Here is a 22,853-nt window from a genome sequence, read left to right on the forward strand (position 1 = left end):
CGTGGCAAATTCCGTCACGCTCCCCCCTAACTTCCATTGTAAATGCCATTCAATTTTTAATGCAAAAAAAGGTCTTCCTCAAAACTCAAACAAATAAACCAATGAACATAATTTGTATGCTTAACAGCTCCACTCTATCACTATTTGCATGCTTCCTGTCTCCTTGGCCCTCGGCATATGACAGTATGTCATCAGGCTCAGGCATGTCTCATTTGTCTAATTGAGGACATGAGGAGTGAGGAGAAAGGACCAATACACAAGGAAGCGTAAGTCTCTTTTTAATGTCCAGAAGTCTGTGCGTACTTTCAAAAGTGATGCAACAAATAATAATATACAGTACAAATGACAAATAATGACAAATACTAATAAACATAAATTTGCTAAGCCATACTTGTACTGTTTTCATGGTACAGGTAGAATGTATTGAGGCTTTCTATCTCTTTATGTAATCCAGTTGTGTAGTATCTGCCGGTTCTGAACTGATGCCCTTTGCTGCCCTTTTATGTTCTAATCTGTCTTATTTTCTTTCTTTCGAGCCATATACTGTACATGTCTAAAACTAAATAGCAGCAGGTTTATTGTGGTCAAAGTCAAGTCATATATAATGCAAGATGATCATGGCTCAGAATGTGACAGGATGGACGAGATGACCGCACAGAGCATGTTATTATGTTGGGATAAGCACTGCCACAGAGAGCAACATGTCATTACATCACGATTAACATTACCAGTACCACCCATGAACTACCACCGTATCACCATATACCTTTATACAACATACATTCTAATTTCATTTTCATTTGGTACCAACAAAGACTTTCTATATTAAAAAACACAAACCCAGACCTGTCCCTGTCGGTATATGATTTTTGCCTGTCATAGCCTTACCGCTGCCAACCATCCAAGTCCTTATACACCTTATGTGGTGGCATGCTGCTGATTTTGGGACAGAATTCACATGCAAGTTCCACCCAGTGTTTAACTACGACAGTGTATTTACGTCTCCAGTTGAAGTACGAGGCATAGGCGTCGCCATTCATAACCAGCTTCCGAAGGAACTGTCCGAGCTCCTCTATGGTGCTGAAGTCATTCACATGGATGAAGGAGTCTTTTTGTGCCACTGCTTCATAGTCCTCCCGGGGAGGACCAAAGACCACAGGCACAGCGCCACTCCGGTAGGCGTTGTGCCATAACTCCTCTGTGATGTAGTCTCTGAAGACGGAGTTTTCAAAGGCCAGATAGAAGAAGCAGCGAGAGATGGTCGGTAATAGAGTGTCATCAGTTAGGCCTCTGTTCACTTCCTCACCATACACTTCAATTGGTATCACAGTTTTCAGCTTATCGTAAATAGCGGTTCTTTTATGGTCTGGTGAAAAGTCGTTTACCACCCAACATACCAAGTGAGTCTTTCCTTTTGGGATCAAATCCTCAATTGGCTCATCAGTTTCAAAGTCCTTTGGCACCATAACCCCGTGAGGTGAATAAATGTCTGCATCTTGGTGGTAGGTCATGGTCCAGTTAAAGTATCCAGCAAATGGTATCACATTCCCGTTATAGTCTGGGCTCTTCATGGTCAACCATACCCATCTCTGGCTCTTGGGCCGATTGAGGTTCACAGGCAATTTCTGTTCACGTTGGATCAGCTCTCGGTTGTGGAAAATCACAACGTCAGCATCAGAGAACTGGGACTGATCATCCACCATGATGCAGTTGGGTACCCCAAACTTGTCTTTGCAAAAGTCACCAGCTAGATTTAATGAGTTCCCAAATGGCCAGTGCCACACTAAAATCTTGTGATTCCGGACGCCTGTGCTGCTCTCTACTGACAGCCACTGGAGAAGTAGTCTCCCAAAGAGAATGAAAAATGTAATGAAGAGCGCCACCCGAAGCCACTGGGAATGAAGTCGCATGGTGTTTTCGTTTGCAATTCTCCTTGCTGTGAATAAAGCAACAAAATGTTAATTTCCTTTAATGAACAGGCTCAAATGATTAATAATGTTTACTGCCTTCTGCAGTCTCTCTAGAAGTTCTTATGGTTCACAGCCACTTGCAATACGCTATCTACACTAGATAACCACAATTTAGCCCTGTTATGTAAGCGTTGCTTGCAATATAAAAATAAAATCTTCACTAGTAGAAAATCATGTTTAAAGACAAATGAACAGACCAAATGCACTAAAAAGAAAAACTCTGGAGAGGTACAAATTTGTCGTTGCATGACAAAGCAATGAACGTGCTGGTAGATTGGTCAATAAGGCGTTTGACATGACATTTTATGGATCCACCTAGTCTGGCTATCACCATACCAAGCTATATCTTTTCAGATGGAACATTAGTATGGGGAGTCTGCAGTTTATTTCTACTGCACAAGCGGCGTGAATAATATAGTTCAAATGACTGTACACTTTTGGACAGTCCTTCAACCAATCAGACCAACGATCTGAGTGCACTTTTGGACAAGTTACAGGAGTTTGTGATTGGACCGAGAAGATGTGGACAAGAAGGAGGAGAGATAGATGTGCAGGTTTCCAGCCTGAGCTGTGGGGCGAAATCCAAATCACTGGCAGATCTGGCAAGGTTTACCCAGCCAAGGATCCATTAGTTGGAAGGGAGGTTTTTGGCACCATTCCCGCGCTATAGCAGAGAGCATAGCCTGATATACCCAATGGAAAGGAACATGGAACAAAATCGCACAGCTGAAAAAAACAAGTTGATCATCTTGCATGGCGATGACCAACACACAGGCTAGGCTATATGTGTAACTATAGGTGTGTGCCTTCTGGTTTTTCCACCTGGTTTCCTGGCGCGAGTGTTCGCTCATAACTTAGTGTACTTACTAGGCTACTTAGAGGAGTTGTCAGACATGCTCAAACAAGTTTTAGGCTGGACTGATTTGATGTCGCTTTTCATATACGCCACAAACACTACAGCCACTTGGACAAAAGACATACATGTAATATAGATATATATTTGCAATAGCATTCAACTGGATTTCATCCTGTAATAGCAAATCTCCTGCAACTCTCTACTCACTAAGCTAACGCCACGCTATATCTATCCCACCATCAATTAATTATGTGGGATTAAACAAAAAGCGGTCAAAGTGTATTGTGGTAGGTTTAACAACAGCATCAAACGCAACTAAGCCCATCATAATCAAGGACCAGAGCTATCTGTTTTAGAATTTTGAAAACCGTAATGCAGTCTTACAAAAAGTCATGTGTCTACTTACATGTGAAGGAACGCGTGTGACTTCCACTCTGTTATGAAGATATGTGATGCTCTCCTCTCTCCTTAAACTGTGAATACGACGGAGTGGACACAGACAAACCAGTTTGCAAAGTTGCATGTTTGTTTTTGTGAAAGGAAGGTATTAGTCAATGACAAGCTGTAAGTGTACAGATTATGCGACAATGGGCACACTGAGGCTTGGCTGGTGACATCTGGCATCAATCAAGTTGGTTCAAGATTTGAAGATTGTGAATGAGCTATAAGGTACAGTTGATTGCTGCATTCCAGACAACTTGGACGTCAGAGGACGTTGAAGGTCGGACTTCAATTCCAACCTTGAAGTTAGGGTAGATCGACTACCCCGAGTTCAGGGAACTCTGACTTCAACTGGCATTCCATTGTACTTTTTCCCGGTATGAGGTCAGTGTTCTTGACCTCCAAGTTTATCTGGAATGAAATTGGGAGATTCCAACTAGGTAATATCGCCGCCATAATATTCTAATTCAAATTGTATACATTTCATGAAGAATGAAAAGATTAATGGTCAAATATGTAACATTTTAGTTGTTAGTTCCTTCCTCCTACTTTCAATCCCTCTTCGCCTAACAAACCCCACATTTGACTGCCATTTGTAAAAATGGCTGCCAAGGCCTCCAGAGGCCAAATCCAAGGCACATATATGATTCTAAATCTGATCAGACCCTTTGTGAGTTTTTATACCAAATGCCCCACTAGGCTAGATGTCAACTCAAAGGTATCCTCCTATATGCAAGTGTTTTGTACCTTAATATAACATCTTCAAGGTAATTTTGTAAACAAACATGTAGCAGAGAGAATTGTTCATCCTCTGCAGCCCTAACGTAGCCAGCTATGGAGAACCAGCCTTGCAACTTGCTTGCCAATGTCCCAAAGAATCACAATTTGCTTTACAGCAATTGACCCTGTACCATTTGAATTACGTTGTGTAATATTACCTTGTAAATTGACGTGGCTCCTCAGAAACGCTTTGCTGCTTGTCCATATATTTCTAACTTCATACTTGACCAATGACTGATGCCTGTACCTTTATCTAACTTATCCTTGCACTGTTGCTATAATTCTTACATTACTATGTTTTTTTTTTTTTTTTTTAATCTTATTTGGCCATACATTTTTACTAGAACTGTTATATTACTATGCTTACATTTTTTATTGTCCACATTTTCATATGTACATATTTATTGCTGGTCACAAGATTTAAAGGTGAACTATACGTTTTTTTTTTTTAGCTTAATTTGCCTTAACTAATCAGCTTTGGAGTCATTGGTTATTTGACTTATTTTGGGTTGAATGACGGCTGTCTCGCTTCCCCCTAGCAGAAAAAACACGCATGCAAGATAAACAGAAAGATCTCCAGCCTCGCGATCATGCTCATAAAAAGGCAGACTGACCGATTGAGGAGTGTTGTAAAATGCACACGCTAAAGCTGTAGGGGAAGCTCTGCAGAGAAATCTTCAAGCCTACTGCAAAATAGAGCAAAAACGACAACGAGAAGCAAAAGCAAAACCGGCGATGAAATCACAAAACCTGCATAGTTTCGCTTTGACCTTGCACTGTTACACCAGAGAGGGGTAAAAGCGGAGCCGGAGCGGATAGTAATGAGGGATCTTTGGTTACACTGTTGGACTTTGCACCACCTTGACACACACTTCATACTGGATCACCATACCAATCCTCAGTACATACAGTACTATATCTTTATTTTGTACTTAGTATTTTAGTGTTCTTTTAGTCATGTTGATTTGCTTTTGATCATCCTGTTTACATTGTACTGTAGGCTACTGTACGTTGTGTGCGGTGTCTTAAGCTGCTGGGACCTTGAATTTTCCCTTGGGGATCAATAAAGTATCTATCTGTCCATCTATCTGTAAACAAATCCACATATACCACGTTTAGCAGGAAGGGTACAAGCCAAGATTATTGGTATTGATGTGAAATAGGCTACATACAGTTTTAGGAATCCACTATTAGACATCATCAGATCTTGGCCTACAACTGTTGCCTGTGTAGCTTAAGCGATTTCAGTTCCTTTCAAATGAGCATGTCTAGGATTTAATTCGCTGTTCCATGATCAATTGTGTTGATTATTGCAAATTATCAGTCACAATTTTACTCTGTGGCTCCTTTTTTAGTCCTGTAAGCAAGACAGTGTACAGTATCAATGCTAGCCATTAGCAATAATAATAATGCCTTTGCTATATTTAATTATATACCATGTTGTGTATTGCAGTGTGTATGCACTTAGAATTACATTTCCGAAATAAATACAAATGCACCAGCATGAATGTAACAGAAAAGTGTGTAAAAAAGCACAGGTCGTCACAGTTGGTGACTTTTTATTGGGGTTTGGATTCCTCTGATTTATTGATATTCCCAAGAATATAAGTCCTTATAGACCTTATGCTTCTGTAAGCTGCTGGCTTTGGGACAAATTTTACAAAATCTTTCCCTCCAATCGACATATTGGTTTGCTGTAGACCTGTACTTCAGTTTCCAGTTGAAGAATGAGGCATAGCGTTCCTTATCCTTTGCCAGCTTCTTGAGGAACTTTCCTAGCTCCTTTAATGAAGGGAAGTCGTCCACATGGATGAAGGAGTCTTTTGGTGCCACCAGCTCATACTGTTCCCGCGGGGGACCTAAAACCACAGGCACAGCTCCACCCATGAGGCCATTGTACCACAACTTCTCTGTGATGTAGTCTTTGAAGATGGAGTTCTCAAAAGCCAGGTAGAAGTAGCAGTGAGAGATTGTGGGTAACAGAGCCTTACGATCAAGGTGCTTATTCACTCCTCCACCATACACAGTCACTGGTATAATTCTTTTCAATTGGTTGTAAATAGCCGTTCTTTTATGGTGGGCTGCAAAATTGCTCACAACCCAACAAGCCAAAGATGTCTTCTTCTTTGGTATGAAATCCTCAACTGTTATTCCAGATCCAAAGTCCTGGGGTACCAAACTGCCATATGGTGTATAAATATCTGCATCGCGACGGTAAGACATGGTACAATTAAATTGCCCATTAAAGAGCTCCACATTCCCATTATGTGCTGGACTTTCTAGTGAGAACCATACCCACTTCTGCGTCTGTGGTCGGGTCAGGTGCACAGGCAGTGCTTGTTGGCCAATCATCAGCTCACGGTTGTGGAAAACAACAAAATCTGCTTGAGAGAACATGGACTGATCGTCCACCAATTTGCAGTTTGGTATGCCAAACCTTTCCCAACAGACATTGCCATCCATACTAAATTTATGTCCAAAAGGCCAGTACCACACTAAAACAGTTGTATTTGTGGCATTAATGCTCATGACTTCAGTTTCAGATTTTGGGGTCATTTTCAACAGTGAAGGCCACTGGATAAGCAAACTGCCAAAAAGGGTGAGACAGGCAAGGGAGCCAGCCAGCAGTGTCCATCTTCGGCTACAGCAGTCCAGCATATTTGTTCTCCTATTGAGTCTGCTGAAAAACAATAAAGAAACACAAATAAACAAATAAACAATTAGATAATGCAGTTTGCTGCTCAATCATATTACCACTTAGCACTTGGAAGAGCTTTCCCTAATCTCTTTACAGGCAAAAACTCTAAAGCTTCTTTAATTATAATCAAAATATATGCAAGCACAGTCCAATCCCAATTTTCAATCATCCCTGCTTCCTTAAATTCATATGTATCTCCTCTTCTTTCAAACCTGTATGGTGTTTGGGAGAATTATTTTGCATTTCATATTACGTTACAGACAGACCTTTTACTTCATTTAGACATAATAGAGGGTAAGACACGGAGATGAAGTACAATCAAGATTTTTTATTAATTTAGTTGTATAGGCAGGAGGCATGCACAACGCACATCAGAATATGCACCTCTGACTTGACACAGAATTATTCAAAGTATACAACAGATTGTAGCAAAGTATAATCACACAATGACAGTGGCATCCAGTCTACTTTAAACAATGACACAAAGTGTTTGACGCAAACGCAAAACAAGCAGCCGCCTTACATTATCCATGTTGCATAAAGAGGGAAGATTGAAACTCAACACCTACTTCAAGAGCACTTCAAACCAGAACCTGTGTCAAAAGCCATGGTGTGACAATGGATGGAGATCTAGTTTCAGCGAGGACATCAAAACAATAACTAAATCAGCATTTTGGCACCTTTCTTAGACATATAGCCAACATCAGAGGTTTTGTGTCTAAGTAGGATTTCGAGGAAACGCATGCCTTCATGTACTGCAGGCAATTCTCTCTACAGTGGCCTCCCCAAAAAGTCCATCAGACGGCTACAATTACAGTTTTTTTTTCAGTCGCTAACAAGCGCTTGTCTAATCAGTTTAATTTCATTCAGTCTCATTTTCAAAACTCTAAACACTAGCACAGCATCGGTCTTTTGTGGCCATACCATTCACACATTTCATAGATACAGACGGTTAGAAGGTTGCCGCCCCCTCTGTGGGGGAAAACATGCTAACATCACACATGAAAGTCAATGGGGCTAACTCGCTAGCAGAACACAAATGTTTTCCCCCACGGGGAATGTTTCAGCCATGGTTAACACGGTAACTGGGGGCGGTAACCACGATTATGACGAGATGCCGTCTGTATGTATGCCGTTTTCACACAATTTGCTACCCCAGTTGCAAAACTAATTTGCTGCCACTAGGGGCCTCTAGATATGCAGTCAGTGAACACATTTCCACAATGCTTACAATTTCTTAACAGAAAAGTTATACTTCCTAACAAAATTATGGATCGTTTTTGTATTATTTACGAATGTTAACAGGCAACATCCCACAACAGCAAAAACAATATTCCAAACCTTAGATACAGTATAAATATGAGAGGTGCAGGAGCAGTGAGAGATGCAGTGAGAGGCGCAGATTCAGAGATTATAGACATGAATTTCACATAATAGAAGCAGATCAGTCAAGAGAGAGACCCTCGCCTTGCCTGGTGTCAAACATGGAAATGAAACCACATTCTGCTTAGCAGGTCTCAGAGGGACTGATGAGTGAACAGTACAAGCTGTTGAGAAAAAAACAACAGCAACTTTTGTAGTCTAGCAATCCAATGTTTAAAGTAATTAAAGATAACACTAATGGTAAGATTAGATAAGTATTTTGATAAGATAAACATAGCCTTTTGTACGGCTATGTATTTTGTACATAGCCGTACAAATGCTAAGCAACTTATCTCTGACTTTTCCCCCCTCACCTTGGAAAACAAAATACATAGGTCTGGACCGAGGTGACCTCAATGGTAGCCTACATATGACCATGGGTAGGGGGAGTTCCCATTTTGAGAAACACAGCATGACATTCAGGTATCTTTACAGCTCACAATTTAACTTTGACATGACACTACATTAGGTCATGAAAAAAACATTCCTACTGCTTAGCTTGCCTTGGCTTGGCTTATTCAGAAACATTGAGTCATGCATGAAAAATGTTTGAGTTTTGAGTCAGTCATCAGAAAAACCCATAAATGTCCTGCATTACCTATTTGGTCTATTTGCATCGTTTGTTTGGTATTTAGGCTAATAGATTTTTTTTTTTTACTTTTTTGAGATGATGGTCACAGTCAATAAGGTAAGTGTACCCATTAAATCCACCAAAATCTAAGTTCACATATTTTCCATAGACACTATGATGGTTTATAAACATGATAATTTGATCATTGATCATCAATGATGGATTAATCTCTCATTTGAAAGTATATTAATTTACTTATTTTATTTTAAAGCACAAATTAGACATTTTATGAAGTCTGGCATGGGCTTGGGCTTAAATGGTACCGTAGTACCATTTAAGCCCACATATATGTGTTCCAAATAAGCCCACAACCACATTTATTTGCACAAATATAAAAATGTGTCGTGATTTTCAGGTAGGCTAGTAAACGCAAATTTATTCATTAACATGTTATACAAAATGTAGTTTTTGAAATTGTAATTGTAATTTGAAATGTTTGGCTTGTGACAATGGACTACCACAAACAAAGGAGCCTCATGGGGCCCCAGAAGTGAGCCTTTTTAAAATGTTGAATTTAATTGAATTGAATGCCTTTATTGCCACTGTACTTTGCAATACAATCTCTGAATGCTCTGAAGTTCGCCTACAAAAAAGCTTTGCCCAAATAAGGAGATCTGGTATCTTGAGATTTTTTCTATGGGAAAATAACATGGGGATTTTGAAGTATCGCACCTGTTAAACTCTTGCGGGGATGAAGACATTGGAAATGCAGATGTTTTACGCTACACAATTTTTTTTACCACTGCCTTCTAGTGGATACTGTGATCTTTGGTGAAGACAGCACACTTTGGTCTTTGCTACCCCAGCTAACTTACAATGCAACTTGCCATATAGCAGTTACCTTCAATTAACACCCGGATCTCCTAATATGGGCAAATATTTGGGTCCTTTTTCTAGGCGAACTTCAGAGGTCTGATGGGCAACAACTTATTTCAGCTGCTAAAATAAAGCAGATGATTCAGGAGCATCATGTGTAACACAGAAAGATTCAGGAGGAGCTGTTAGGCTCCTGAATCAAGACATGACACTTACAATATACCTTGCACTTTAAAGCCCTGATTAGTGAGCAGTTTTAGTAGGTGTTATTATATTTAGGGGTAGTCTGTCTGCCTTAGAGCCACCCACAGCCTCTGATTATATTTCACAGGTCTTAGTTTTTTTTTCCTGTCCAGCTGACAGAACAGCATTATCTGAAAACACAGTCACTGGCAGGAATACAGATGCATTGAATCTGAATGTTTTAAATGCAATACTTCTCAAAAACATAATGTCAGATATACTTGTGCACTGAATTGACTAAGGCTTGTTAAAAGTGGCAACATCAACATCAAACATCAAAAGACGTACAACATGAGTATATTTATCAAAAACATGCTACTATCATTTACCTGGCTTTTTTTCTAGGCTACAGCATCGACCACTTGACCAGTAGCGCTGCTGCTCGCTATTTAGCTGATATTGTTTTGGTCATTGTTCTTCACACTGGTAAGTCTGTCCTGAAGTTAATAATGAATATGTGGTAAGAATGCGTAAGAGACACTGTTGGTGTTCACTTGTAGGCCTATATATTCCTGTTATAAACAAGGCAAGGCAGGCTTATTTATAGCTCATTTAATTTAAGCTTCCTTACCTTTTGATGGGAGATTAGATTAGTACTCCTGCAAACCGTTGCCTTAAAAGGTACTTTGTCTAGTTTACGCCTGGATAACATGGGCTTTATGGTCAAGCGATACTGAGGTTGGATGCCGCCCCTGCCACTCTCAGGTGACTGCAATGATCACTGGGCAGGTGTGGCCAGGATCAGATTGTTGTAGTGGCTGACTGGTCCATGACAGAAAAGTGCATCTCCTGGCTAGGGAGCCCAGTAAAAAGTAAATGGGAACAAATGTTAATCTGTAACCAACAACAACTAAAGCCTACCTTACACTGGCAAGATTTGGCAAAGAGTCTTGAAAGATTGTAGTGTTTTGAGTAAAGGGCCGTTCACACCAAGAACGATAACGATAAAGATAACTATAAATAAATATCGCTCTCCTTAATATGAATGACAACGTTCACACCTAAACTATAACGATAACGACATGAAGAACGATATCGTTGTTGATCACTTTCAGAGCGATTTTGAGAACGATAAAAAGCCAACAGCCAATCAGAACCTATAATATTCTAGCCATCACATTCATTAACACGAGGAGAGACTTTTCTTATCGTTGGCCAGTGTGGACGCTTTTATCGTTATGGTTATAGTTATCGTTATCGTTATCGTTCTTGGTGTGGACGGCCCTTAAAGCTTGGATGAGGGGCATTAGTTAAAAGACTACAATCTTTCAAGAATCTTTCCCAAATCTTGTCAGGGTAAGGTAGGCTTAACATGTAGGCTTAACATGTGTCTTTATGTGTCTTTATCATGTTACCACCCCCCTATTGTTATCAATAACAATAATAAATCTAACTATGTGGACATATTAAACTTTTATCACTATTATTGTTATTGCATTGTACATTTGACACTAAAGCAGTGTATAAACAAGCACATCAGTGGACTGCTTTACTAATGTAAAATTGCAGTGAACTATTATACTGCATTACTCAGCATGCTGCATGCTGTTTGCATGAGAAATACTTAAAACAACAACAAAACAACAGTAAATTATTAAAAGGATGACATTTAGGGTGTAAACATGTAAAAAGTTTAATCACAATTCGATACAATATAAATTCTTCTTTGACTTGAACATTTGTAGCTTTCCGATACTGGAAAATAATCTGGGTTAATTTTCACGGATTTAAAACTGACTGTGGAATGAGCTAGGTAACACAGAGTTTGTTCTCTTTCCTCCCCTCCTGTCACTATGCGATGTTTACATTCCTTAATCAACTTCCCCACACAATTTTTTTTTCAGATTTGCACTATTCACACAAGTCACCCCAACTGACATGAAGAAAGTGGGAGGCGCCGAAAAGCGCGCTGTTTGCAAGAAAAGGTCCGATGTAAGCATCATTAATAATTGATTTGGCCTATGCACCTATTTTTAATGAGTATGTCATTTATTATTGGTCATTGGTCCTTAATAGCAAACTAGTCAGTCTACATCTAAGGTTAGTGATATACAGCAAAGGGATCCAAAAATAAAGTTTAATGGCAAGTTGCTGTTAAAGCTAGTCCTGTATACTTGTCAAACTTGTTTGACGGGTTTGTCTTGAGCTAGAAGACCACCAGTTGCTCTGAAAAAGCTTTGTCGATGTAAAAAATATATACGATGTAGGGATGGTTTGGAGATTGATGGTTTGGAAGCTTAGGTTCGAATTACACACTTGAATTACACATCATTTTAACACAGTGGGACAGACATTGTACGAAGGCCTCTTGTCGATACCACTGAAGGAGGGCAGCCGTGATTCTCAATGCCCTCTCCTCATCGTCGCTTGTGGGCGTGTAGTAGGCTAAAGTATATCGTGTAACATTTTATTTAAAAGAAATACATTGCCAGCAGAGCCTACTTCACACGTAACGAACCGGGCCTACTGGTTCAGGACTTGGACTCCCAGAGTGCTTTGCGAGAGGGTTGGTGCGATGTAATGTGCTGTTACAGTATGTAGTGTTGACATGTTTGTGATAGTTCCTACCTCTTGTGTGTGTTGTTAGTGTAAATGTGTGTGTGTGTGTGTGTGGCCACTGCAGAAATGTGTCACATGTGACTAACCCATGTGGTGTGGTGAAGCGTGCAGCCAGTGAGCGGGAAGTGAAGGGCTAGTGTTACAGTATGTTACTCTAGGGATTTGGCCAAAAACGGTAGAGAATGTGTGGTGATTAACAAACGACTGGAAAGACAAGCAACAAGTCTGTCATTTGTTACATTGGTGTCAGAAATGAGATGGAGACCCCCTGTCAGACAAGAGGCGAGAGCTGAATCTGAATCCTCGGCGATAAGCTTCTTCGGTAGCGCGCTAGCTCATGGCCACCTGCTGGGCCTAGCAGACGGCGCCAGCTTGTAGCATGATCAAAGAAGCCTGCCCCCAGCCATTAGGAAGAGAAGACCCGAGCTGGTGGCAGCATTCTGCCACAGGATCCCGCACCACTCGGGATCGACGGTATCTGCCCTGCTCCTGGCGCCATGGCAGCAGAAGGCCGCTCCAGTGTAGAGTTGCCCCGCTACTACGCCGGGGAGAGGCCGCTGGCGACCTGGAAGAGGATTGGTGTTCAGGCTGAAAGTTCTAGAAGATATGCCGCTGACAGAGCAAGCCAACTGGACTGCAATCGAAGCTGCTCTGCAACGACAATTCGACCAGAGAATCTTCGCCAGCGATGTCCGAGAACAACTCGCTTCCAATAATCCAGTAGGCCCTACCTGGCCTGTAGACCCCTTTTGGTGTTGGGGGAATTTCTCACTTGAACTGAGTTAGTGGGTCCCTAGACATGAAAAATCACATGTGCTCGTCCACCATAGTGCCATGAATTATGTAATGGTCAAATAAAAAAAGGCCATTATCCGCTATGATGAAAATCCAACTTTTTTGTTTCTGAATGTATACACACATGTAATACATCAATTTTGACTTATTATGGTATGTGGAATTCTTTTCTGATATTGTTATGAACATAATGGGTGATATTGACCTCAAAAGGTCATGGTCAAGGTCATTTTCCTATGCTGGAGACCTTGGCCATAACTTGGCCATTATCAGGAATAAAAACCAGGTGCAGTAAGTTTAATTCTACTTAAGAAAGATAGACAAAGGGATAGACTATCATTGTTGCCGCCCCATCATTCTTTATGTACATCAGTGAGGATCGAGGCCCGAGGAGCGAGGGAGGACGTATAAACTCTAAATGAGAGGCACCTTATGGGCGCAAAAAGGGGATCACTTCCTCTGCATAAAGGGGGTGTGTCACACGTGTCATGTCCATAGACTTCAATAGACCTCTGAAGTTCGCCTACAAAAAAGCCACCATCTTTGCCCAAATAAGGAGATCCGGTATCTTTAGATTTTTTCTATGAGAAAATAACATGGGGATTTTCAATTATCGCACCTGTTAAACTCTCGCGGGGATGATGACATTGGAAATGCAGACGTTTTTCACTACACAGTTTTGTCCACTGTCGTCTAGTGGATAGGCTACTGTGATCTTCGGTAGGTGAAGACGGCACACTACCCCAGAGCTAACTTACCATGCAACTTGCCATAGGCAGTTAGCTTCAATTAACTCCTTCAATTAATCTTCAATTAATTAAGGTCTATGGAACCATGGAGGCAGAGCCCCTTTAGGGAGAGCCGGTCCACTTCCTATTAACTTCATTGTACCGGATTGTTCATGCAATCTGTTGAAATTCCGCTAGGGGCGTTGCCGAGCAAGTGATAAATGAATTGTGGTCTATGGGGCTAAGCGGCTAGAACTCGTTTTTTTCACAGTTGACAACTTCATTTCTTAATGTACATTGTCGTAGTAGCTACCTGAGTATAGGTTTTCCACTGGAAATGAAATGAAAAGTCACTCATGTCCTTTCTGCTTTTCATAGGATGGGCCGTTTTCCCTGTAACATGCTAGCATTTAGCTCATGGATGCTCGCGACAATCGCGACCGATTACGACCGTCGTGAAGCTGAACCTTCTTTTAGGGCTATGGCCGTAAAGTGGTTCGCTTGTGTCACGTGACATGAAAGGGTTTTTAGGAATAACAACACATATTGAAAATTGTATTGGTCAGCTGATTGTCAAGTCAAGTTATCCTGCATCGCATGCATTAATGCAATTTTAGGAGAAAAAATTATATAACGAGAAATGTGGTACTGGGGGGTTCAGCTCCATTGCTACCAGTGATGCGCGGGCTGATCCAAATCGAGCGGGCGGCCGCGGTCATCCGCGGTCACCCGCGGTTATGGGTCAAGAAAAAATATTTTTAATGATATGCGGGTCATGTTTGGTCGGGTCGGTAAAAAATATATACCGTTATTTTTTTGTCATTTATATCGTAGGCCTATAGCCTACATAATTGTCTTTAGAAGAGAAAGACATAAGTTGCAGCATTCCCACTGAAACGCGATTCTATCCCCCACATTTTGTCACGAACATAGAAATGCACTTGTTGTTTCTGCGTAGACCCTCGGCTACACTTGACATGCAGTTGTGTTCTGTTCTCAGATATGCTTTCTCTGTCTATGATCTGCAGCTTTTATCTCGAACTGCTGGCCTCTACAGAAAGTGACAGAATCGTCTACCGAGCAGCGAAGTTGCCGATGCAATGCGTGTTTCTCAAGTCTGATAATTTGCAGCAAGATCGAATGGTATTATGGAAAGAAAAATAAACTAAAAGTTTCCCAAATCAGGAAATACTTCTTAATTTAATGTCATCAAGGCATATAGCCTACAATTGGTATGAGCATGCAATATGTGCGTCCTTGCGCAACTTATAGGCCTAGTGGCTCGTTGGAAAGCCCCACGTCTGCTCTTCCCCACGTCGTGCAATAAAGGTTTCATCTCGCTGCAATTTATAATTGCGGAGCAATGGACTTTTGGTCCATTGATGAAGACGTTAATAAAGAGTTTCTTAATAATATTCCATGCCTGCATTTCATGCTTGGGAGAGCTTCAAGGCATTCATGTGAGGAACGGCTGAAACAGAATTTGTATAGGAAAATCCTAGGCTAATTATGTTCAATGTTGAGTCAAACAGCCACATTTTTGGATGAATGCTGACACGGAACAAAAAAAAGGTAGACTAAATGCATGTTTCCCAAATTCTGAGCAATTATAGGCTATATATAATTAGGCAATATATATTATTGTTTTGCATGCATATGAGATACCAATTTTGCATAGCTCAATGACGCTACGACTAAGTTAGACTACTTTTTACAATAAGCGGGTCGGGAAGCGGGTCGGGTCCTGTATTTCAATCATTTTTTTTGCGGTCCGAGTTGCGGTCGGGTTAGTTGTAAACGGCGGGGCGGGGCGGGTCGTTCAGACACGTACCCGCGCATCACTGATTGCTACCCATTCATTCATCACTTGCTCGCGATCGCCCTCTAGTTGCAGTACCATGCGGAAGTATTTCGCTAGTGGTCCTTCTCCCCTTATTAGACATTCTCTGATGGAGGTATTATAAGAACTGGAGAAAGTGAACAAGTCCCGCCCCCATTCATTTCAATGGGAATGCTAGGCTAGTGAAAAATGGCAAAATTTAACAATTTTTTCAGGCTTCAACATGGCATTTCAAGGGGCTTGTTTCCGGTGCCGTTTTGCTTAGCCAATTAAGTGGCAGGTTACTGATTGACGTAAGGTACAGAAGGAGAGCTCGTGCCCACACTAAGCTCGTGCATGAGCTGAGAGTGGAACAGCCACCAATCAGCATCTGATCAGCATGAGGAGAAAAGGCACCGGACATGATGTATTTCTGGAAAATGGCGACGAGGAAGTGCCTTGCTAATCGGCAAAGCTAATCAGTCAAATCCTGACCCCCTGAATGGAACAGCTCTGCATAAAGGGGGATTTTGCCCCCCCTCCCTCTTGCGATTCGGGTTCCAGGAAGTGGCTTCTCATGAAGTATCTTGCTCCGCCCTTAATGGGTGCGTTCCATGTAACGATTTATCGGTCCTTCCTTCCTCCCTCGATCCTCGCCCCGGTCATAGCCCCTCCTACTAATGAATTTTGCGAAGGAAACGACGAAGGAATGAGCGGAGGATGGAGGAACGAAGCTTGATGAACTGCGCAAATGAGACGTCCTCGACTGCATACACCATTTAGCACGTGCGACGTCAGTGTAATAGGGCGGATCCAAAAGACGCGCCGACATCTGTGTGCATGCAACTGGTCAGCTCTTCTGCTGATAAAAAAGGACATTTACAACATTGTGTTTTGAACTCAACACATAACGCATAATTTAAAATCACTAGGTCCGACATGATGCTTTTTTTGTGCAGATACACAAAATGTTTCAATGGCAAATGTTGATAAGGACGTTCAAATAATGAACTTATTGTTCGTTAGGCTACATTTATGTTTCTTCATGAGCCCCTAACATAATCCCACTATAGCTTTTAGCATCAACTTCACACGCCATAAATAACAGACAACATTTCTATATTTCTATATTTTTAAACGTTATACAGGATACGCCATCCATGCGTAGCCACAGAACGCCCATCTCCGAAATAACACTTCCGCGTGGGATGGTCTTATGTTTCCTCTCGTATCGGGATTGCCACCTCCCTCCTCTGTCCTCGGTCTTGCCTCCTCTGGTTGCAATTACATGAATGAGATGTCCTCGTGCCCTCAACTGTGAGCGATTTCCGGTGAACGAGGATCGAGGGAGGAAGGAAGCCAGATAAATCGTTACATGGAAGGCACCCAGTGATCTTTGGCGAGCTACCTCCGCCTGCCTTCTTCTTCCTAGGTTGTCATACATTTTGAACCTAAACTTTTCAGATCGCCACCACGTGGCCATACCGTGCCATTACACCACTAAGCTTAAAGGGATAGTTTGGGTTTTAAGACACAAAGTTATATGGGTTCCCTGTCAGCAACGTTGTGCATCAGCACTGACTTACCCCCCGACAGCGTCCTGTGAGCCGAGATCCAGCCGGTTTTTGATCGTTTTTGATGCTGAAGAAAGTAGTCCGGCAAGTTTCTGGGGTCACGAAAGTAAAGTGTTTTTCTTCTCAAAACCATATGCGTTCAACAGAGTGATATATTTGCACCACAAAAACGTTGTCCAGCTGTCAGTAGCGCGCAGTGATAGGAATCGCGAAAAATAAGTAAGTGATAACGAGGTTTGAATTTTTCCTGGACAACGTTTTTGTGGTGCAAATATATCACTCTTTTGAACGCATATGGTTTTGAGAAGAAAAACACATTTACTTTCATGACCCCAGAAACTTGCCGGACTACTTTCTTCAGCATCAAAAACCGGCTGGATCTCGGCTCACAGGACGCTCTTGCGGGGTAAGTCAGTGCTGATGCACAACGCTGACAGGGAACCCATATAATTTCGTGTCTTAAAACCCGAACTATCCCTTTAATACATAAACGGCTCCGGAATCCCGACGGAATTACGGATCATTCTCAAAATTGAATCGTTTCTTCCTTGGGCAAAGATGCAGGAAGTAGATAACGGCAAATATATATATATTATTACTTTGACAATCCCTATATGACCGCTATGCTAGCAGCAGTCACCAGTTACTTACAAAGCTGTCTGGGAAAAGTCCCAGTAACACGTGCTCTCTAAGGCTAAACGACACACATACCAGAACATACAGAACAGGTTTTATGGCTCCAAGAGACAAAGAAGCCTGTGGTGTGACATGATGATGACATCCATGCGTCTCCTCAAATCTGGTAAGAATAACTATAATAACAATAGCACAATTGAATAGCATAATTACCCATTACCCTTATATAGTTAGCTTCCGAGTGATCCTGTTAGCTACCTGAGTCACAGTGTCATGACTTAAGGTCCGTCTGTGATTTCTCAGTGTTGTGTTGTGACATGTTTAACAGATATGCCTTTAGACCCCAAACTGTCACAAGAACATAGAGCACTGTAAAACTGGGTGTCCCCTAACTGTCCCTACAAAGTTGGGGGCATGGAATTGTCCTAAATCTCTTGGTTAATGCTGAAGCATTCAGATTTCCATTTCCTGGAACCAAGAGGCCAAGCCCAGCTCAGGGAAGGCCTCTTCTTGTTCCAACATGACTGTGCACCAGTGCACAAAGTAAGGTCCATAAAGACATGGATGACAGAGTTTTGGTGTGGATGATCTTGACTGGCCTGCACAGAGTCCTGACATCAACCCAATAGAACACCTTTTGGATGAATTAGAGCGGGGACTGAGAGCCAGTCTCCTCGTCCAACATCAGTGTGTGACCTCACAAATGCGCTTCTGAAAGAATCCCCCTTTATGCAGAGCTGTTCCATTGAAGTCTATGGGCATGACACACCCCTTTATGCAGAGGAAGTGATCCCCGTTTTGCGCCCATGGACATAAGGTGCCTCTCATGCAGCGTTTATACGTCCTCCCTCGCTCCTCGGGCCTCGATCCTCACTGATCTAGATAAAGAATGATGGGGGGGAAACAATGGGATAGTCTATCCAGTGTTAGTTATAGATCAGTGGGAACGCCCCTCGAGGATCGAGGATCGAAGAGGCATGTTGAGAGGCACCCATGAACTACGACGAAGTATCTTGCTCCGCCTTAAGGATCTTTGGGCGTTCCCACTGATCTATAACTAACATTGGATAGACTATCCCATTGTTGCCGCCCCATCATTCTTTATCTAGATCAGTGAGGACGAGGATCGAGGAAGGAAGGGAGGGTGCATAAAACACCAAATGAGAGGCACCCATGGTATCCCAGACAGAGTACAGAAGGGAAAAGAAATCGAGCGAAAGTGCATAGACAAGCAGAGTCAGGCTAATGATTCCCCTATTCAAAAAAAGGAAAACGTTTCTTCATTGTTAGTCTATATCAAAAGTGGTTGTTTTGTGGATGTTGTTTGGCGTTTTTGCTTGGAGACTCGTGCAGAAGTCTTGTGCTTCGAGGTGTCTGACTTGATGTCAGTGGGTGGCTCTCAAACGCTCTCCTCGATGCTCGATCCTCGAGGGGCGTTCCCACTGATCTATAGCTAACACTGGATAGACTATCCCATTGTTGCTGCCCCATCATTATTTATGTAGATCAGTGAGGATCGAGGCACGAGGGAGGAAGGGAGGATGTACAGTATAAAAGCCGAATGAGAGACACCTACTATCATATTCTCCAACTGCAGCCTCCCTTGGCAAGGTAGGCAAGGTAATTTATTGCGAAATTAAGACTATAGATAAACATTTTCCTTCTTGCTCAGCCATAGTAAGCCGTTCTGTTAACTTAATTAATGTGTTTTCTGTATTTGCTTTCTTAGTTGATCTCATTAACATTTTTTTTTTAAGTTGGATCTTCCCGAGTTTGCAAGTGGCATGAAAGCAATGTAATTCCAGCCGTAAGGTCTTGGGGAACAAATGAGAACATGCACTTAATTACTTACACCTGGCTTGTCCTAGTCGCTCCTACTCATCCTGGATTGGCCTGAGTGAAACTAGTTGAGCTAGGATGACCAGACAATGCTGTCAAGCCTCACTTTATCACTTATCTCCGATGTCTTAATTCTGCTATTGTGAAATATCCCTATTTCCTTAGTTTCTGTTAACCATCTGCTCTTCTGTTTATTTTGCTGTGTCTCCATTCCCTGTATCATGTCTCCGCCCCTCACCTGAGTCTTGATCGGTTGCCTGATTATTAGTCTGTTGTGTTCACCTGCTTTGGTTGCTTTTGCCCTATTGTCTGTGTTTCCTAATGATCATCCTTGTGTATGTCCCTTACTTTGTAGCTTTCCTTAGTAGCTCATTGTGTTGGCCATGTTGTCCTAAGTTTTTTTGTGTGTGGTTCTTGTCTTCTTTAGTAAGTAAACTTGTTTTTTGGAATTTATACATTTTTTTCATAACGCATGCACTGTAACACATTGTGCAAAGTAGACAACCATCATGAGACAACTGCAGTATTTTCAGGAAAACAAATATTACTATGTTTGTATTATTGGTTCAGTTTTGTTAAGTACAATGTGTAAACGATACATTCTATGTGTGTTTATTTATTTCACAGCAAAGAAAATGCGGATCCGTCATTCCTACCGATGGATGCCAGTGGTGGTTTTACTTATCTGCCTGTCTGTTTATCTGCTTATCCAAAAACCCAAACAAGTAGTCATCTCTAAATCCACTAAAACCACCATTCTATTATGGTATTGGCCATTCGGGGTGAAAGATTATTCGGAGAATGATTTGTGCCATGAACGGTTTGGCATACGAAACTGCATGCTGGTGGACAATCAGTCCCAGTTCTATGATGCAGATTTTGTCATTTTCCACCACTATGAGTTGGGCAACAGACAACAGAAGTTGCCTTTGAACCTCATTCGGCCACAGAAACAGAGGTGGGTTTGGTTTAGTCAAGAAAGCCCTGAGAATAATTTGAACGTGAAATCATTGGCTGGATACTTCAACTATACCATGTACTACCGTCGTGATGCAGATATTTATGCGCCATATGGGCGTATGATCGAAAAAAAGGATTTGGGGACGGAAGTTAAAGTTAAGGATTTAATTCCAAAGCGCAAAACTCACCTTGCATGTTGGGTGGTAAGCAGCTTTTTACCAAACCATAAGAGAACTGCTGTATACCAAAAACTGTCAAATGTAATACCGATTGTAGTGTATGGTGGAGCAGTGAATAACTCTCTAAATAGTGATAGTCTATTGCAGACCATCTCTCACTGCTACTTCTACCTGGCTTTTGAGAACTCCATCTTCAGAGATTACATCACAGAGAAGTTTTGGTACAATGCGTTCATGGGTGGGGCTGTGCCTGTAGTTTTAGGTCCACCACGGGAACAGTATGAGGCGGTGGCTCCGAAAGACTCCTTCATCCACGTGGATGACTTCAGTTCCATAGAGGAGCTTGGAGAATTTCTGAAGAAACTGATTGTGGATAAGGAACGCTATGCCTCATACTTCAACTGGAAACTGAAGTACAAAGTGCTGACAAATTACTGGATTAAACATCTGTGTGAATCTTGCCCCCGATTTAGCAGCCTGCAAACACCTAAAATATACAAAGATCTGGATGCTTGGCTATGGGATAAAGCATGAGTGCATGTGTCCTAACAGACCCTGGATCTGATCCTTGCCCTTGCCTTTTACTTGCCAAAAGTCTATTGGTATTCTTAACTGAAGATAATCTTGGATGTGTTAAATGTATATTGACTAAACTCCATGTTATATTTTATTTCAAAGTCAGTCATTTATTATTTTCATGTCATAATAATATATGTTCAATGTCATGTTCTAGATGGTGAAGATATGAGGTGAGCATGAAGAATGTCAGTTTTCAGTTACATGTTGCACCACCTGATTACCTTTTGAAAAAAAACTAAAAAATTATGTTTCTTTCTTGCATAGACAAAAATCCTTCTGTGGGGCACTGTATTTTCATACTGTTGCTGTCAGTCGCTGTTATTGTGTGTTTGCATGTTTTGTATGTGATTCTGAGCCTTGTCAAAGGAACATTTCTGTCACTGGTAGGACAGACAAAGTCTATAAAATAAAATTAAAATCAACAACATGCTGGTTTGTAGCATTGTGAGATATGTTTATGTAATGTTTCCTTTGCCATTCGATTATATGAGGGAGAATCATATCCCAGACATTTCCACTAATCATTGATGCCGTTTAGACCAGCAAGGCTTGCACTTCCCTATGCCAACAGCAGAGGGCCTAAAGAGACTTCTGATGAACACAGTGATCAACTCAGCTTGAACCCAAGAGGACCAAACTTTTTGTCTAAGAAATTGACTAATTCCTTACAAATTGCAAAGAAAAAAAATCTTGTTGCTCCTAAAAGCAGTATGTTAAGCATGATCATGGCAATTCCCATAAATTATCATAAAGGTAGGAGCAGGCTTCACTCAAGACTTATAACTTTTTTAAAGTGCTGACCAAAGTATAGACTATCATGGAAACAAGAGATAGGCCGCACTATGCATAAACAATCATTTATTCACACAGACGCGTTTCGGCGCTCTGCCTTCCTCAGTGTGTGACACACACACTGAGGAAGGCAGAGCGCCGAAACGCGTCTGTGTGAATAAATGATTGTTTATGCATAGTGCGGCCTATCTCTTGTTTCCAATTCCCATAAATTAGAAATGGAAATATAGCAAATACAGTAACTCTAGCAGGCAGCTCTTATTACGGCTTTGATAAATCCTTTTTCTGCTGCCATACATGACTAAAATGATCATCCAAAATATTGACTGAACAATCCAAAGTTTGTATTGATCAAGATTTATTTGTTGAGATGGGGAGCTAGCTCTCTGTTTTGTTTTCATGTCAACAGAAGTGAATTTACTCAACATGGCTTAGAGCACCTTTACATGACTGTCATATTAATATTAATGTAGATATGAATAAATAGACCAAAAAGAAGGGGGGTGGGGGTCAGAAGATGAGAACTGTTAAATGGC

At 41.4% G+C, this 22,853-nt stretch overlaps 3 protein-coding genes across 7 annotated transcripts; 1 reads left to right on the forward strand and 2 right to left on the reverse strand.

Annotated features, from left to right (window-relative positions):
• Positions 1–293: 293 nt before the first annotated feature.
• LOC134101298 (alpha-(1,3)-fucosyltransferase 7-like) lies at positions 294–1,910 on the reverse strand. The gene has a single exon (XM_062554899.1). The coding sequence runs from the start codon at positions 1,908–1,910 to the stop codon at positions 885–887; it is 1,026 nt and encodes a 341-aa protein (XP_062410883.1). The 3' UTR covers positions 294–884.
• Positions 1,911–5,589: 3,679 nt separating this feature from the next.
• Positions 5,590–10,611, reverse strand: LOC134100970 (alpha-(1,3)-fucosyltransferase 7-like). Of its 4 annotated transcripts, none has more exons than XM_062554486.1 (3): positions 10,429–10,611; positions 10,187–10,294; positions 5,590–6,724 (listed from the first exon to the last, which is right to left on the reverse strand). In XM_062554486.1, exon 3 carries the CDS (start codon positions 6,703–6,705, stop codon positions 5,632–5,634), a length of 1,074 nt encoding a protein of 357 aa, XP_062410470.1. In that variant the 5' UTR covers positions 6,706–6,724; positions 10,187–10,294; positions 10,429–10,611; the 3' UTR covers positions 5,590–5,631. The 4 variants fall into 4 exon arrangements, with proteins under 4 accessions (XP_062410470.1, XP_062410468.1, XP_062410467.1 ...); XM_062554484.1 differs by having other exon boundaries at positions 5,590–6,727; XM_062554483.1 differs by lacking the exon at positions 10,187–10,294.
• Positions 10,612–18,094: 7,483 nt separating this feature from the next.
• On the forward strand, positions 18,095–21,967 carry LOC134100997 (alpha-(1,3)-fucosyltransferase 7-like). 2 transcript variants are annotated; one of them, XM_062554527.1, is made up of 2 exons: positions 18,095–18,134; positions 20,435–21,967. In XM_062554527.1, exons 1-2 carry the CDS (start codon positions 18,101–18,103, stop codon positions 21,478–21,480), a joined length of 1,080 nt encoding a protein of 359 aa, XP_062410511.1. In that variant the 5' UTR covers positions 18,095–18,100; the 3' UTR covers positions 21,481–21,967. The 2 variants fall into 2 exon arrangements, with proteins under 2 accessions (XP_062410511.1, XP_062410512.1); XM_062554528.1 differs by lacking the exon at positions 18,095–18,134 and adding an exon at positions 20,096–20,233.
• Positions 21,968–22,853: the final 886 nt, after the last annotated feature.

This window comes from Sardina pilchardus, chromosome 14, assembly GCF_963854185.1.
Source record: "Sardina pilchardus chromosome 14, fSarPil1.1, whole genome shotgun sequence".
Classification (NCBI taxonomy): Eukaryota; Metazoa; Chordata; class Actinopteri; order Clupeiformes; family Clupeidae; genus Sardina; species Sardina pilchardus.